The 13,589-nt window shown below is 43.9% G+C and overlaps 1 protein-coding gene across 1 annotated transcript in view; it reads left to right on the forward strand.

Moving 5' to 3' along the window:
* The window catches only part of LOC106606569 (ATPase family AAA domain-containing protein 5), a 28,138-nt gene that overhangs the window by 2,750 nt on the left and 11,799 nt on the right, over positions 1-13,589 (forward strand). Inside the window, exons 4-13 of the mRNA XM_014202858.3 lie at positions 172-262; positions 389-553; positions 827-965; positions 1,389-1,455; positions 1,579-1,760; positions 2,721-2,869; positions 2,990-3,461; positions 3,612-3,708; positions 4,951-5,033; positions 5,244-5,377. Coding sequence (XP_014058333.3) covers positions 172-262; positions 389-553; positions 827-965; positions 1,389-1,455; positions 1,579-1,760; positions 2,721-2,869; positions 2,990-3,461; positions 3,612-3,708; positions 4,951-5,033; positions 5,244-5,377 — 1,579 coding nt within the window. The remainder of the gene's footprint in view (positions 1-171; positions 263-388; positions 554-826; positions 966-1,388; positions 1,456-1,578; positions 1,761-2,720; positions 2,870-2,989; positions 3,462-3,611; positions 3,709-4,950; positions 5,034-5,243; positions 5,378-13,589) is intronic.

The following is a 13,589-nucleotide window of genomic DNA, read 5'->3' on the forward strand; positions in this document are numbered from 1 at the left end:
GGACGATACATTACTACAGACAGTAGTGCTTTAGCTTCATGCTGACTTTGTAATATCTAGTTTGCATTGTATATGTTTGAAAATGTAAATGTTGGGCATTTCATTTGTTTTTGCTGTTTTTACTGCCTTTGCATAAACTATTATCACTTTATTGTTACCTTGAACCTTCAGGATGAAATTTACCAGAGTCGTCTTCCTAAGCTCTGCATCAAAGTCTGAGGGTGGAAGTGATATTGAGATCTTGAGTCCCCTAGCTACTAAGGTAGCCTCTGTTTTTTATCAGTTGGAATATGAAACCGATGTTTTGAATTAGCAGTTATAATTCAGCACACACTTTCCTTTCACTTGTAGTTTTTCTTCTTAAACCCATTTGAATCCTCTTGATCAGGAATCCAATGCATCCAAAAAGAGAAAAAAGGCGAAGAAGTTGGTGGAGAAAGCCCGGGAGATGCAGCATAGTAAAAAGGCAGCCGTGGACAAGGAGGGTCAGAGGTCTTTACGACGCTCCTCCCGGAGCCAGGTCTCAGTCAAGAAGAGCTACAGTGAAGACGAGGTACACTACAGTCCTAATGACATTTCAGTTAAAGATTGTAGGTTTTTCCTTACTTGGGAGAAAATGTTCTACTCTCGCTCAGTTGTACTGTACAATTCATGCTCCATTGATAACAGTTGTCATATTAGAGATGATGCATGTACTTTTCAATCAACCTGACTGTCTTGTTTCCTGTCCATTTCTCCAACTGTGAGACGAAGCAGAAGTACAGAAAGGCATTGTTTCATAGATAACCCGCTAACCCTTTATTTTTGCGAACCACTGTTTGTGCAGGACTCAGTGGTTTGTGTGGAGGATAGCCAGGATGGCTCTGCTCCGACTGCCAAGGAGAAGGGCAAAGCTCAGAAACGCAGTCTAAATGATGTATTGGGGAAAAAAGCACCTGCCAGCAAGGAGGCCAATAATCCAGCAGGTACTGTATCACTGTTGTTGACATAAGCCGTAACATGATTATAGAAAGAATCTATAATTTGCTCACCCTGAGGTGTTCTGGCTACAGGACGTACACAGGCTGTAGTTATTTTTTAGAAAGGGGATTTTTGACATTGCACAATTTATTTTCAAAGCCTGGAGGAGAAGGGGAAGTGTATTATTTGTGTAGCGTGACAAGGTGAAAGCCGTACTTTGTTATGATTGTTAATTAAGCATTTAATTGTTTAAATCATTATATTTGTTAAATGTCATTTGTATTTTGTGCACATATACTTGATGAAATCTTGTCTTATACGGGCTGAGCACCAATTGCTGTATGATTATGATTTTATTTATTTTTGGTATATGTATGTATAGAAGGACACTAACATTAATGTTTTGTGTATTTTTTTACCTTCCAAAGTGGCTCCCATGTTCCTTGGGAAAAAAGCACAGAGGACATCAGTCATATCCATCTTTGATGATCGCAGGTAAGCTTATTACAGACTTGCAGCTTATTACCAATAACACCGTTTGGTCTATATTCAACATTTTTGCAGACCTCAACAAGACCTTTGACCTTACACCCCTATTGTGCCTCTTACCCTTTCTAGCCGTGATGATTCAGAGAACTCTCAGGGTGATGAACAGTTCCGAGCCCGCAGAGACTTCCTGAAGAGTGGCCTCCCAGAGTCCTTCAAGAAGCAGATGGCCAAAACCGTTGCCACCAATGAGGCCTACGCAGTCTCCTGCTCCTCCTTCCAGCCTGTAGTGCATGTGCTGCAGATGTCACAGGGTGTGTGTTTTCTCCTTGCTATTTCTGTCCCTTCCATACAAGTGTACTTATTGGTTTTTATAAAGCATAAAGGTTGCAACACACTGATGTTTAGATTTTTTGAATGGCCATTTTTACTGACGTAAATCTTAAGAAACTGAAAGATAATGAGTGTGCACTGCACTGAGATTTTTATTACCGTAATTTCCGGACTATAAGCAGCAACTTTTTTCCCACGCTTTGAACTTCGCGGCTTAAACAATGACGGGGCTAATATATGGATTTTTCCCGCTTTCAATTTTTTTTTTCTCCAAAAAAACACATTCTGTGACGTGCTCAGTTTTTTGGCGGCATGAAGCTTTCATTAGACCAATGAAATTGCCGAACGGGTTAAGGTCAAACAACTTTTTTTGTTTACTGTTTAGATTAAATCGAGCGCTCTCAAACTTCCCATCATTCTGATTACGGTAGTCATTTTGTCAACCTAATCATGGCAAAGACACGGAGAAATGCATATGATGCAGCTTTCAAGTTGAAGGCGATTGATCTGGCTGTTGGAAAAGGAAATAGAGCTGCTGCACGGGAGCTTAGTCTTAATGAGTCGATGATAAGACGTTGGAAACAGCAGCATGAGGAATTGACTCAGTGCAAAAAGACAACTAAAGCTTACTGCAAATTTTTTATTTTTTGTTACAAGCCGTGTTTCGTTAAAGCCTGTGTAAAGTTCATTTGTTTCAATGTACCGGTAGGCACCTGCGGCTTATAGACATGTGCGGCTTATTTATGTTCAAAATAATATTTTTTTTAAATTCAGTGGGTGCGGCTTATATTCAGGTGCGCTCAATAGTCCGGAAATTACGGTAAGTAATTTGTGTGCCATAACTGGGATTTGAACTGGAAACAGCCTTTTCACCGCGCTTCCTGTTCAAGTGTTCCCTCTGTGTTTTCCATCTAATTATGTTTTTCTTGGCCCTTTGACAGAGTGTCCCCTCTGGAGTCTACCATGGCCTGTTTCTCCTCGCTTACACTTCCTGAAGGAGCTTCGATGTCAACCATCAAACCAGCTTCCATCCCTCGATAGTTCCACTTGCTGTAAGACTGAGCCAGCCTCCAGAGCCCACACTGAAAGGGTATGTTGTAATATTATTTTACACATTTCATATTTCACTGGTAATATTCCATGTAATATTTACAAGTGTAGTTTTGTTTGTTAATCAACTTTAGATAACTGAATAATTTGTTCTCAACAGGGGTCTGGCTGGCGAGAAGATTTCGCTGAGCCCATTCGTAAGCTCCTAATGGGGGAGATCAGTGCATCCAACCCTCCTTTCCCCGTCCAGCGGTTTCTCACACGCTTCCTGGAGAGGCGGACGGACCACCTCCAGCAATGCACAGCTTCAGAGGCAGACCCCGGTACCAAACTCTCCAGCAGTGCCCCAGCATCGACCGAGCCTGTGGGGGGAAAGAGGAAGAGAGTGGAAGAGGGTGAGGGGGCCGTGGGAAAGGTGGCCAAGAAGCAGAGGTCCAGGAGGTCAGAGGAAAAGATCATTGTGATCGAGGGGGACACCATCTCCCCCGAACCTAAGCCACCCAGGAGGGGAGGGCGAGGGAGGAGGCGCAAGCAACAGGAGAACGAGGAGATGAAAACACCACTCCCCTCCCAAAAGGACCCTGTGTTACTCCTGGAGGACTCGCCACTGGCTAGCAACTCTGTCAAAGATGGTAAGAGGGCAAATAAGAAAAGTAGTTCTCTGTAAAACCTCATATCTTGTAGTATCTGTGGTAGCTGAAACATGGCCTTTCAGTTAGATGCTTAAATGTGCTTCCTTTTCATAACATTACAACTAGTAACTGCTTTTTTTATTCCACCAGACTTCGTAAAAGAGGATGCGTTGTGGACAGAGAAGTACCAACCACAGCACTCCAATGACATCATAGGCAACACTGCCTCAGTCAGGAGGCTGCACAGGTAAGGGATTGTGGTGTATCTACTGAATGACTCAACTGAATAGCTCAGTAGCTAGGTGTACTAGGCACCCTGCTGGCTCTACACAGGTATTACAGATATACAGTACATGACCAAAAGTATGTGGACACCTGCTCGTCAAACATCTCGTTCCAAAATCAACGGCATTATTATGGAGTTGGTCCCACCTTTGCTGCAAAATAGCCTCCACTTTTCTGGGAAGGCTTTCCACTAGATGTTGGAACATTGCTGCGGGGACTTGCTTTCCATTCAGCCATGAGCATTAGTGAGGTTGGGCACTGATGTTAGGCCTAGCTCGCAGTCGGCAATCCAATTCCTCCCAAAGGTGTCTGTGCAGGCCACTCAAGTTCTTCCACACCAATCTCGACAAAACATTTCTGTGTGGACTTCGCTTTGTGCACAGGGCATGCTGAAACAGGAAAAGGCTTTCCCCAAACTGTTGCCACAAAGTTGGAAGCACAGAATCGTCTAGAATATCATTGTTTGCTGTAGCGTTAAGATTTCCCTTCACTGGAACTAAGGGGTCTAGCCTGAACCATGAAAACAGCCCCAGACCATTTATTCCTCCTCCACCAAACTTGACAGTTGGCACTATGCATTCGGGCAGGTAGCGTTGGCAGTGCGCATGATGATCTTAGGCTGCTTGGCCATGAAACCCATTTTCATAAAGCTCCCGACGAGCAGTTCTTGTGCTGACGTTGCTTCCAGAAGCAGTTTGGAACTCGGGAGTAAGTGTTGCAACCGAGGACAGATGATTTTTACGCACTTCAGCACTCGGCGGTCCCGTTCTGTGAGCTTGTGTGGTCTACCACTTCGCGGCTGAGCTGTTGTTGCCCCTAGACGTTTCCACTTTACAATAACAGCACTTAGAGTTGACCGGGGCAGCTCTAGCAGGGCAGAAATTTCAAGAACTGACTTGTTGGAAAGGTGGCATCCTGTGACGCTGCCACGTTGAAAGTCACTGAGCTCTTCATTAAGGCCATTCAGCTGCCAATGTTTATCTATGAAGATTGCATGGCTGTGTGCTCGATTTTATACACCTGTCAGTGACGGTGTGGCTGAAATAGCCGAATCCACACATTTTAATGGGTGTCCACATACTTTTGTGTATGTAAAAGGTATGAATCAATGGCTTTATGAGCTTTATTGAAAGCCCTTGTGTATTACATGCCATTAATTCAATGAATTTATCATGTAATTTTGCATAAACCAATCCGTTTGCAGTTGGCTGAGGGAATGGAAGCTCAGAGCTGACCGGGAAGAGAGGAAAAAACAGAAGGAAAAGAAACAGGAGGATGACAGCAATGGTAAGAGATGGTCACCTTGGAAAAAATGGTGGAGCCCTCTATTCTAAGATTTTGCTCTTGTATTTTCAGATAGCAGTATGACTGTTTGAGCACGAACACATTTTTCCCTCCTTTGCAATAGTTACATCATCCTATATAAAAGTAACTTTTTTTCAAAGTTACCACAGAGTAAACCTAAAGCAGCCTGATGTTCCCCTCTTGGCCACACAGACTCATGGGACACTGAAGACGGGGACTCTCAGGAGGTGAAAGACTTTATGTGTAACACGCTGCTGATCACTGGTCCCACGGGGGTCGGCAAGACCGCTGCCGTCTATGCCTGCGCCCAGGAACTCGGCTTTAAGGTCTGTTCACGCTTTACTCCACTTGCCTAACACAGCGGTCACCAACCTTTTATGCTTTGTGACCCACTGGTCTATTAAAAAGCTTTTTTTTATTTTTTTATCATGATGTTTCTGCATACAAATTTGAATGTACTTATTTTACACCCTCAATCAATCAAATGTATTTATAAAGCCCTTTTTACATCAGCAGATGTCAAAGTGCTATACAGAATCCCAGCCTAAAACCCCAAACAGCAAGTAATGCAGATGTAGAAGCACGGTGGCTAGGAAAAACTCCCTAGAAAGGCAGGAACCTAGGAAGAAACCTAGAGAGAAACCAGGTTATGAGGGGTGGCCAGTCCTCTAATGGCTGCGCCAGGTGGAAATTATAAGAGTACATGGCCATTAAGGCCAGGTTGTTCTTCAAGCTGTTCAAACTTTCATAGAGGACCAGTAGGGTCAAATAATAAATCAAATAACATTTTATTGGTCGCGTACACACATTTAGCAAATGTTATTGTGGGTGTAGCGAAATGCTTGTGTTCCTAGCTCCAACAGTGCAGTAGTATCTAATAATTACAGTGGTTGTGGAGTGCAACAGGTCAGCACCTCAGGAGTAAATGTCAGTTGGCTTTTCATAGCCGAGCATTCAGAGGTTGAGACAGCAGGTGCGGTAGAGAGCGAGCGAGTCGAAAACAGCAGGTCCGGGACAAGGTAGCACGTCCGGTGAACAGGTCAGGGTTCCATAGCCGCAGGCAGAACAGTTGAAACTGGAGCAGCAGCACAACCAGGTGGACTGGGGAGAGCCAGGTGCCATCAGGCCAGGTAGTCCTGAGGCATGATCCTAGGGCTCAGGTCCTCCGGGAGGGAGAGATGGAAAGAGAGAATTAGAGGAATCATACTTAAATTCACACAGGACACCAGATAAGACAGGAGAATATACCAGATATGAGACTGACCCTAGCCCCCCAGCACATAGACTATTGCAGCATAGATACTGGAGGCTGAGACGGGTGGGTCGGGACACTGTGGCCCCGTCCGACGATACCCCCGGACAGGACCAACCAGGCAGGATATAACCACACCCACTTTGCCAAACACAGCCCCCACACCACTAGAGGGATATCAACAAACCACCAACTTACTACCCTGAGACAAGGCTGAGTATAGCCCACGAAGATCTCCCCACCACACGAGCCCGAGGGGGCACAAACTGGAAAACCGGACAGGACGATCACATCAGTGACTCAACCCACTCAAGTGACGCACCCCTCCTAGGGACGGTATGGAAGAGCAATAGTAAGCCACTGACTCAGCCCCCGTAATATGGTCAGAGGCACAGAATCCCAGTGTAGAGGGGAGCTGGCCAGGCAGAGACAGCAAGGTCGGTCCGGTGCCTTGCCGTTCACCTTTGCATCCCTGGGCCAGACTACACTCAATCCTAGGACCCACTGAAGAGTTGAGTCTTCAGTAAAGACCTAAAGGTCGAGACTGAGTCTGCATCTCTCACATGGATAGACAGACTATTCCGTAAAAATGGAGCTCTATAGGAGAAAGCCCTACCTCCAGCTCTTCGCTTTGAAATTCTAGGGACAATAAGGAGGCCTGCGTCTTGTGACTGTAGTGTACGTGTAGGTATGTACAGCAGGACCAAATCTGAGAGATGGGTAGGAGCAAGCCCATGTAATGCTTTGTAGGTTTTTATTTTATTTATTTTTGTTTCACCTTTATTTAACCAGGTAGGCAAGTTGAGAACAAGTTCTCATTTACAATTGCGACCTGGCCAAGATAAAGCAAAGCAGTTCGACAACATACAACAACACAGAGTTACACATGGAGTAAAACAAATATACAGTCAATAATACAGTAGAAAAATAAGTCTGTACAATGTGAGCAAATGAGGTGAGATAAGGGAGGTAAAGGCAAAAAAGTCCATGGTGGCAAAGTAAATACAATATAGCAAGTAAAACACTGGAATGGTAGATTTGTAGTAGAAGAAAGTGCAAAGTAGAAATAGAGATAATGGGCTGCAAAGGAGCAAAATAAATAAATAAATACAGTAGGGGAAGGGGTAGTTGTTTGGGCTAAATTATAGATGGGCTATGTACAGGTGCAGTGATCTGTGAGCTGCTCTGACAGCTGGTGCTTAAAGCTAGTGAAGGAGAAAAGTGTTTCCAGTTTTAGAGATTTTTGTAGGTCGTTCCAGTCATTGGCAGCAGAGAACTGGATAGAGAACTGGAAAGAGGTTAGCAGTAAAACCTTGAAATCAGCCCTGGCCTTAACAGGAAGCCTGTGTAAAGGCTAGCACTGGAGGAATATGATCAAATTTGGGGTTCTAGTCAAGATTCTAGCAGCTGTATTTAGCACTAACTGAAGTTTTATTTAGTGCTTTATCCGGGAAGCTGGGGAGTACTGCATTGCAGTAGTCTAATCTAGAAGTGACAAATGCATGGATTAGTTTTTCTGCATTTTTGGACAAAAAAAGTTTCTGATTTTTGCAATGTTACGAAGATGGAAAAAATCTTTCCTTGAGGTAGTATTGATATGTTTGTCAAAAGAGATCAGGGTCCCCAGTAACGCCGAGGTCCTTCAGTTTTATTTGAGACAACTGTATAACAGCAGGTCTTTGTTTCTTGGGACCGAGAACTAGCATCTCTGTTTTGTCTGAGTTTGAAAGTAAAACATTTGCCGCCACCCACTTCCTTATGGCTGAAACACAGGCTTCCAGGTTAGGGAATTTTGGGGCTTCACCATGTTTTATCGAAATGTACTGTTGTGAGTCATCCGCATAGCAGTGAAAGTTGACATTGTGTTTCCGAATGACATCATCAAGAGGTAGTGTGCGTGTGTGTATATATATAGATATATATAGATATAGATATAGATATATATATAGATAGATAGATAGAAAACAATAGTGGTCCTAAAACAGAACCTCGAGGAACACTGAAACTTACAATTGATTTTTCGGAGGACAAACCATCCACAGAGACCAACTGATATCTTTCCGAACGATAATATCTTTGCTCCTAGACAAATGAGGGTTTCCAATCTCTCCAAAAAAAGGTGCTGATCGATGGTGTCAAAAGCAGCACTAAGGTCTGGGAGCACGAGAGCCTATGCAAAGCCTTGGTCTGACGGCATTTAAAAGGTCATTTACCACCTTCACGAGTGGCAAATGACCAGACTGATACATTTCGTATAATTTTTTATCTTCAGGAAGGCAGTGAGTTGCTGCGCAACAGCTTTTTCAAAAATGTTTGAGAAGAATGAGAGATTCGATATAGACCATTTTTAGTTTTTACATTTTCTGGGTCAAGGTTTGGCTTTTTCAAGAGAGGCTTTTATTACTGCCACTTTTAGTGAGTTTGGTACACATCCAGTGGATAGGAAGCCATTTATTATGTTCAACATAGGAGGGCCAAACACAGGAAGTAGCTCTTTACTTCTGCACCATCGAGGGCATCTTGACTGGTTGCATCACTGCCTGGTATGGCAACTGCTTGGCCTCTGACCTCAAGGCACTACAGAGGGTAGTGCGTACGGCCCAGTACATCACTGGGGCCAAGCTTCCTGCCATCCAGGACCTCTCTACCAGGCAGTGTCAGGAGACACAGGATTAAACAACTTGAGTGTCTCCATTTGATGCTAGGTCCTGGCAGTTCTGTGCAGACTCAGGACAATTAAAGTCACCCAAAATTAGAATATTATCTGCCATGACTACAAGGTCCAATAGGAATTCAGGGAACTCGGTGAGGAACGCTGTATATAGCCCAGGAGGCCTGTTAACCATAGAAATAAAAAGTGATTGAGTAGCAACATATCCGCCTTTGCGGCATGCGTGGGGGATATGGTCACTAGTGTAACCAGGAGGAGAGGCCTCATTTAACACAGTAAATTCATCAGGCTTGAGACATGTTTCAGTCAGGCCAATCACATCAATATTATGATCAGTGATTAGTTAATTGACTATGACTGCCTTGGAAGTGAGGGCTCTAACATTAACCTCTGTCAGGTATGTGGGTCAACAGCCAGTGGAATCGAGTGGCGCGATATTCAAAAACCTTAAAAATGCTGTAACTTCAATTTCTCAAACATATGACTATTTTACACCATTTTAAAGACAAGACTCTCGTTACTCTAACCACATTGTCCGATTTCAAAAAGGCTTTACAACGAAAGCAAAACATTAGATTATGTCAGGAGAGTACCCAGCCAGAAATAATCACACACCCATTTTTCAAGCTAGCATATAATGTCACAAAAACCAAAACCACAGCTAAATGCAGCACTAACCTTTGATCTTCATCAGATGACACTCCTAGGACATTATGTTATACAATACATGCATGTTTTGTTCAATCAAGTTCATATTTATATCAAAAACCAGCTTTTTACATTAGCATGTGACGTTCAGAACTAGCAAACATACCGAAAACTTCCGGTGAATTTACTAAATTACTCACGATAAACGTTCACAAAAAACATAACAATTATTTTAAGAATTATAGATACAGAACTCCTTTATGCAATCGCGGTGTCAGATTTTAAAATAGCTTTTCGGCAAAAGCACATTTTGCAATATTCTGAGTAGATAGCTCGCCATCACGGGCTAGCTAATTTGACACTCACCAAGTTTGGCGTTCACTAAACTCAGAATTACTATAAGAAAAATTGGATTACCTTTGCTGTTCTTCGTCAGAATGCACTCCCAGGACTTATACTTCAACCACAAATGTTGTTTTGGTTCAAAATAATCCATAGTTATGTTCAAATATCCTCTGTTTTGTCCGTGCGTTCAGGTCCCTATCCGAACGTTGACGCGCGGACGCATGTCGTGACAAAAAATTTCGGAATATTCCATTACCGTACTTCGAAGCATGTGAAACGCTGTTTAAAATCTATTTTTATGCGATTTTTCTCGTAAAATAGCGATAATATTCCGACCGGGAGACGTTGTTTTCGTTCAGACTGAAAGAAGAAAATGGTGTCTTCACGCGCACCGTGTCATTGTTCTCAGATCGACCACTATCCAAATGCGCTACTGTTTTTCAGCCAGGGACTGCAGAGTCATCATTCCCCGTTCTGGCGCCTTCTGAGAGCCTATGGGAGCCTTAGAAAATGTCACGTTACAGCAGAGATCCTCTGTTTTCGATAAAGAGGCTATAGAAGGCCAAGAAATGGTCAGAGAGGGCACTTCCTGTATAGAATCTTCTCAGGTTTTGGCCTGCCATATGAGTTCTGTTATACTCACAGACACCTTTCAAACAGTTTTAGAAACTTTAGGGTTTTTTCTATCCAAATCAAACAATTATATGCATATTCTAGTTTCTGGGCAGGAGTAATAACCAGATTAAATCGGGTACGTTTTTTATCCTGACGTGAATACTGCCCCCTACCCAAGAGAGGTTAAGTATCCCTATTTTGAGATGTGAGATATTACAATCTCTTTCAATAATGACAGGAATGGATAATGACAGGAATGGAGGAGGTCTTTATTCCGGTTTGCTAAGGTGAACACCATCATGTTTAGTGTTGCTCAACCTAGATCGAGGCACAGACACGGTCTCAATGGGGATAGCTGAGCTGACTACACTGACTGTGCTAGTGGTAGACTCCACAAAGCTGGTTAACAGCCTGCTGCCTGGCCTGCACCCTATCTCATTGGGGAGCTAGAGGAGTTAGAACACTGTGTATGTTGATAGATGAGAGCACCCCTCCAGCTAGGATGGAGTCTGTCACTCCTCAGCAGGCCAGGCTTGATCCTGTTTGTGGGTGAGTCCCAGAAAGAATTTGTAATTGGCCCTCTATCTTTTGGGAGGGGCAGAAAACAACATTTTTCAACCAGCAATTGAGTTGTGAGACTCTGCTGTAGAGCTCATCGCTCCCCCTAACTGGGAGGGGCCAGAGACAATTACTATATGCCGACACATCTTTCTAGCTAATTTACACGCTCCGAATAAGTGCACTAACTCTTTTGACTCATCACATGCTCTGCTGCTACTGTTTATCGATCTTGTGGACTAGTCACTTTACCCATATGTACATAAACTCAGCAAAAAAATAAACGTCCTCTTACTGTCAACTGCGTTTATTTTCAGCAAACTTAACATGTGTAAATATTTGTATGAACATAACAAGATTCAACAACTGAGACAAGCTGAACAAGTTCCACAGAAGTGGATATGTGTCCCTGAACAAAGGGGGGGGGGTCAAAATCAGAAGTAGCAGTCACTATCTGGTGTGGCCACCAGCTGCATTAAGTACTGCAGTGCATTTCCTCCTCATGGACCGCACCAGATTTGCTAGTTCTTGCTGTGAGATGTTACCCCACTCTTCCACCAAGGCATCTGCAAGTTCCCGGACATTTCTGGGGGGAATGGACCTGGCCCCCACCCTCCGATCCAACAGGTCCCAGACGTGCTCAATGGGATTGAGATCCGGGCTCTTCGCTGGCCATGGCACAACACTGACATTCCTGTCTTGCAGGAAATCGCGCACAGAACGAGCAGTATGGCTGGGCGGCATTGTCATGCTGGATGGTCATGTCAGGATGAGCCTGCAGGAAGGGTACCACATGAGGGAGGAGGATGTCTTCCCTGTAACGCACAGCGTTGAGATTGCCTGCAATGACAACAAGCTCAGTCCGATGATGCTGTGACACACCGCCCTCCACCCCCAAATCGATCCCGCTCCAGAGTACAGGCCTCGGTGTAATGCTCATTCCTTCGACGACAAATGTGAATCTGACCACCACCCCTGGTGAGCCAAAACCGCGACTCGTAAGTAAAGAGCACTTTTTGCCAGTCCTGTCTGGTCCAGCGACGGTGGGTTTGTGCCCATAGGCGACGTTGTTGCCGGTGATGTCTGGTGAGGACCTGCCTTACAACAGGCCTACAAGCCCTCAGTCCAGCCTCTCTCAGCCTATTGCGGACAGTCTGAGCACTGATGGAGGGATTGTGCTTTCCTGGTGTAACTCGGGCAGTTGTTGTTGCCATTCTGTACCTGTCCTGCAGGTGTGATGTTCGGATGCACCGATCCTGTGCAGGTGTTGTTACACGTGGTCTGCCACTGCGAGGACGATCAGCTGTCCGTCCTGTCTCCCTGTAGTGCTGTCCCTTGCAGCATGCCTAAGGCACGTTCACGCAGATGAGCAGGCACCCTGGGCATCTTTCTTTTGGTGTTTTTCAGAGTCAGTAGAAAGGCCTCTTTAGTGTCGTAAGTTTTCATAACTGTGACCTTAATTGCCTACCGTCTGTAAGCTGTTAGTGTCTTAACGACCGTTCTACAGGTGCATGTTCATTCATTGTTTATGTTCATTGAACAAGCATGGGAAACAGTGTTTAAACCCTTTACAATGAAGATCTGTGAAGTTATTTGGGTTTTTATGAATTATCTTTGAAAGACAGGGTCCTGAATAAGGGACGTTTTTTTTTTTTTTGCGCTGTTTATTTACCTCAATTACAGTACCTTGTTCCCTCTAAGCCTGCACGCAGCTCCCAAGTGGTTTCTTGCATCAAACAACAGTTTCAGTCACCTTATCTGAAGGACAAGTGGATAAACAGGTTATCAAGCCCTGCATGTTTTTTTTTTTTTTCAAAAGTTTCATATAATGTAGGCCTACATTGAGCACCACACATTTTCTGCTACTGTAGCCTGAATGATAGAACAGCTGTTTCCATGTTAAAATGTTATGGGATGCATTTTGTTGGTGGTGGACCACTCTGGTAGGCCTACATTATGATCAAATAGCCACAGCCTACTCAGTGTTGACAGTAAATGCACGCTGGAAGTTGCACAGCATTTTCAAAATGTTCAAGTTTGTGCTCAGCAGACCTGAAATTTGCTCTGTGACGAAAAAAATTGAGGGAACATTGCTTGTGTCCCTGCACATCGGCTGGGTACTGGTACCCCGCGTTCATAGCCAAGTTATCAGTACTCATTGTGTATTTTATTCCTTGTTTTTGTCTTTCTATTAATTTTTCTCTCTGCATTGTTGGGAAGCATTTCACTGTTAGTCTACACATGTGACATACAATTTGATTTGAAAAGAGTCCATATATTTGTACCTTGTTTCACCAAGTAAGCTGACTAAGAACGCATTGTAATTTACAGCAATGACCTGGGGAATAGTTAGGGGAGAGGAGGGGGATGAATGAGCCAATTGTAAACTGGGGATGATTAGGTGGCCATGGTATGAGGACTACATTGGGAATTTAGCCAGGACACTAGG

The sequence above is a fragment of the Salmo salar genome, chromosome 06 (assembly GCF_965601325.2).
Source record: "Salmo salar chromosome 06, fSalSal1, whole genome shotgun sequence".
Classification (NCBI taxonomy): Eukaryota; Metazoa; Chordata; class Actinopteri; order Salmoniformes; family Salmonidae; genus Salmo; species Salmo salar.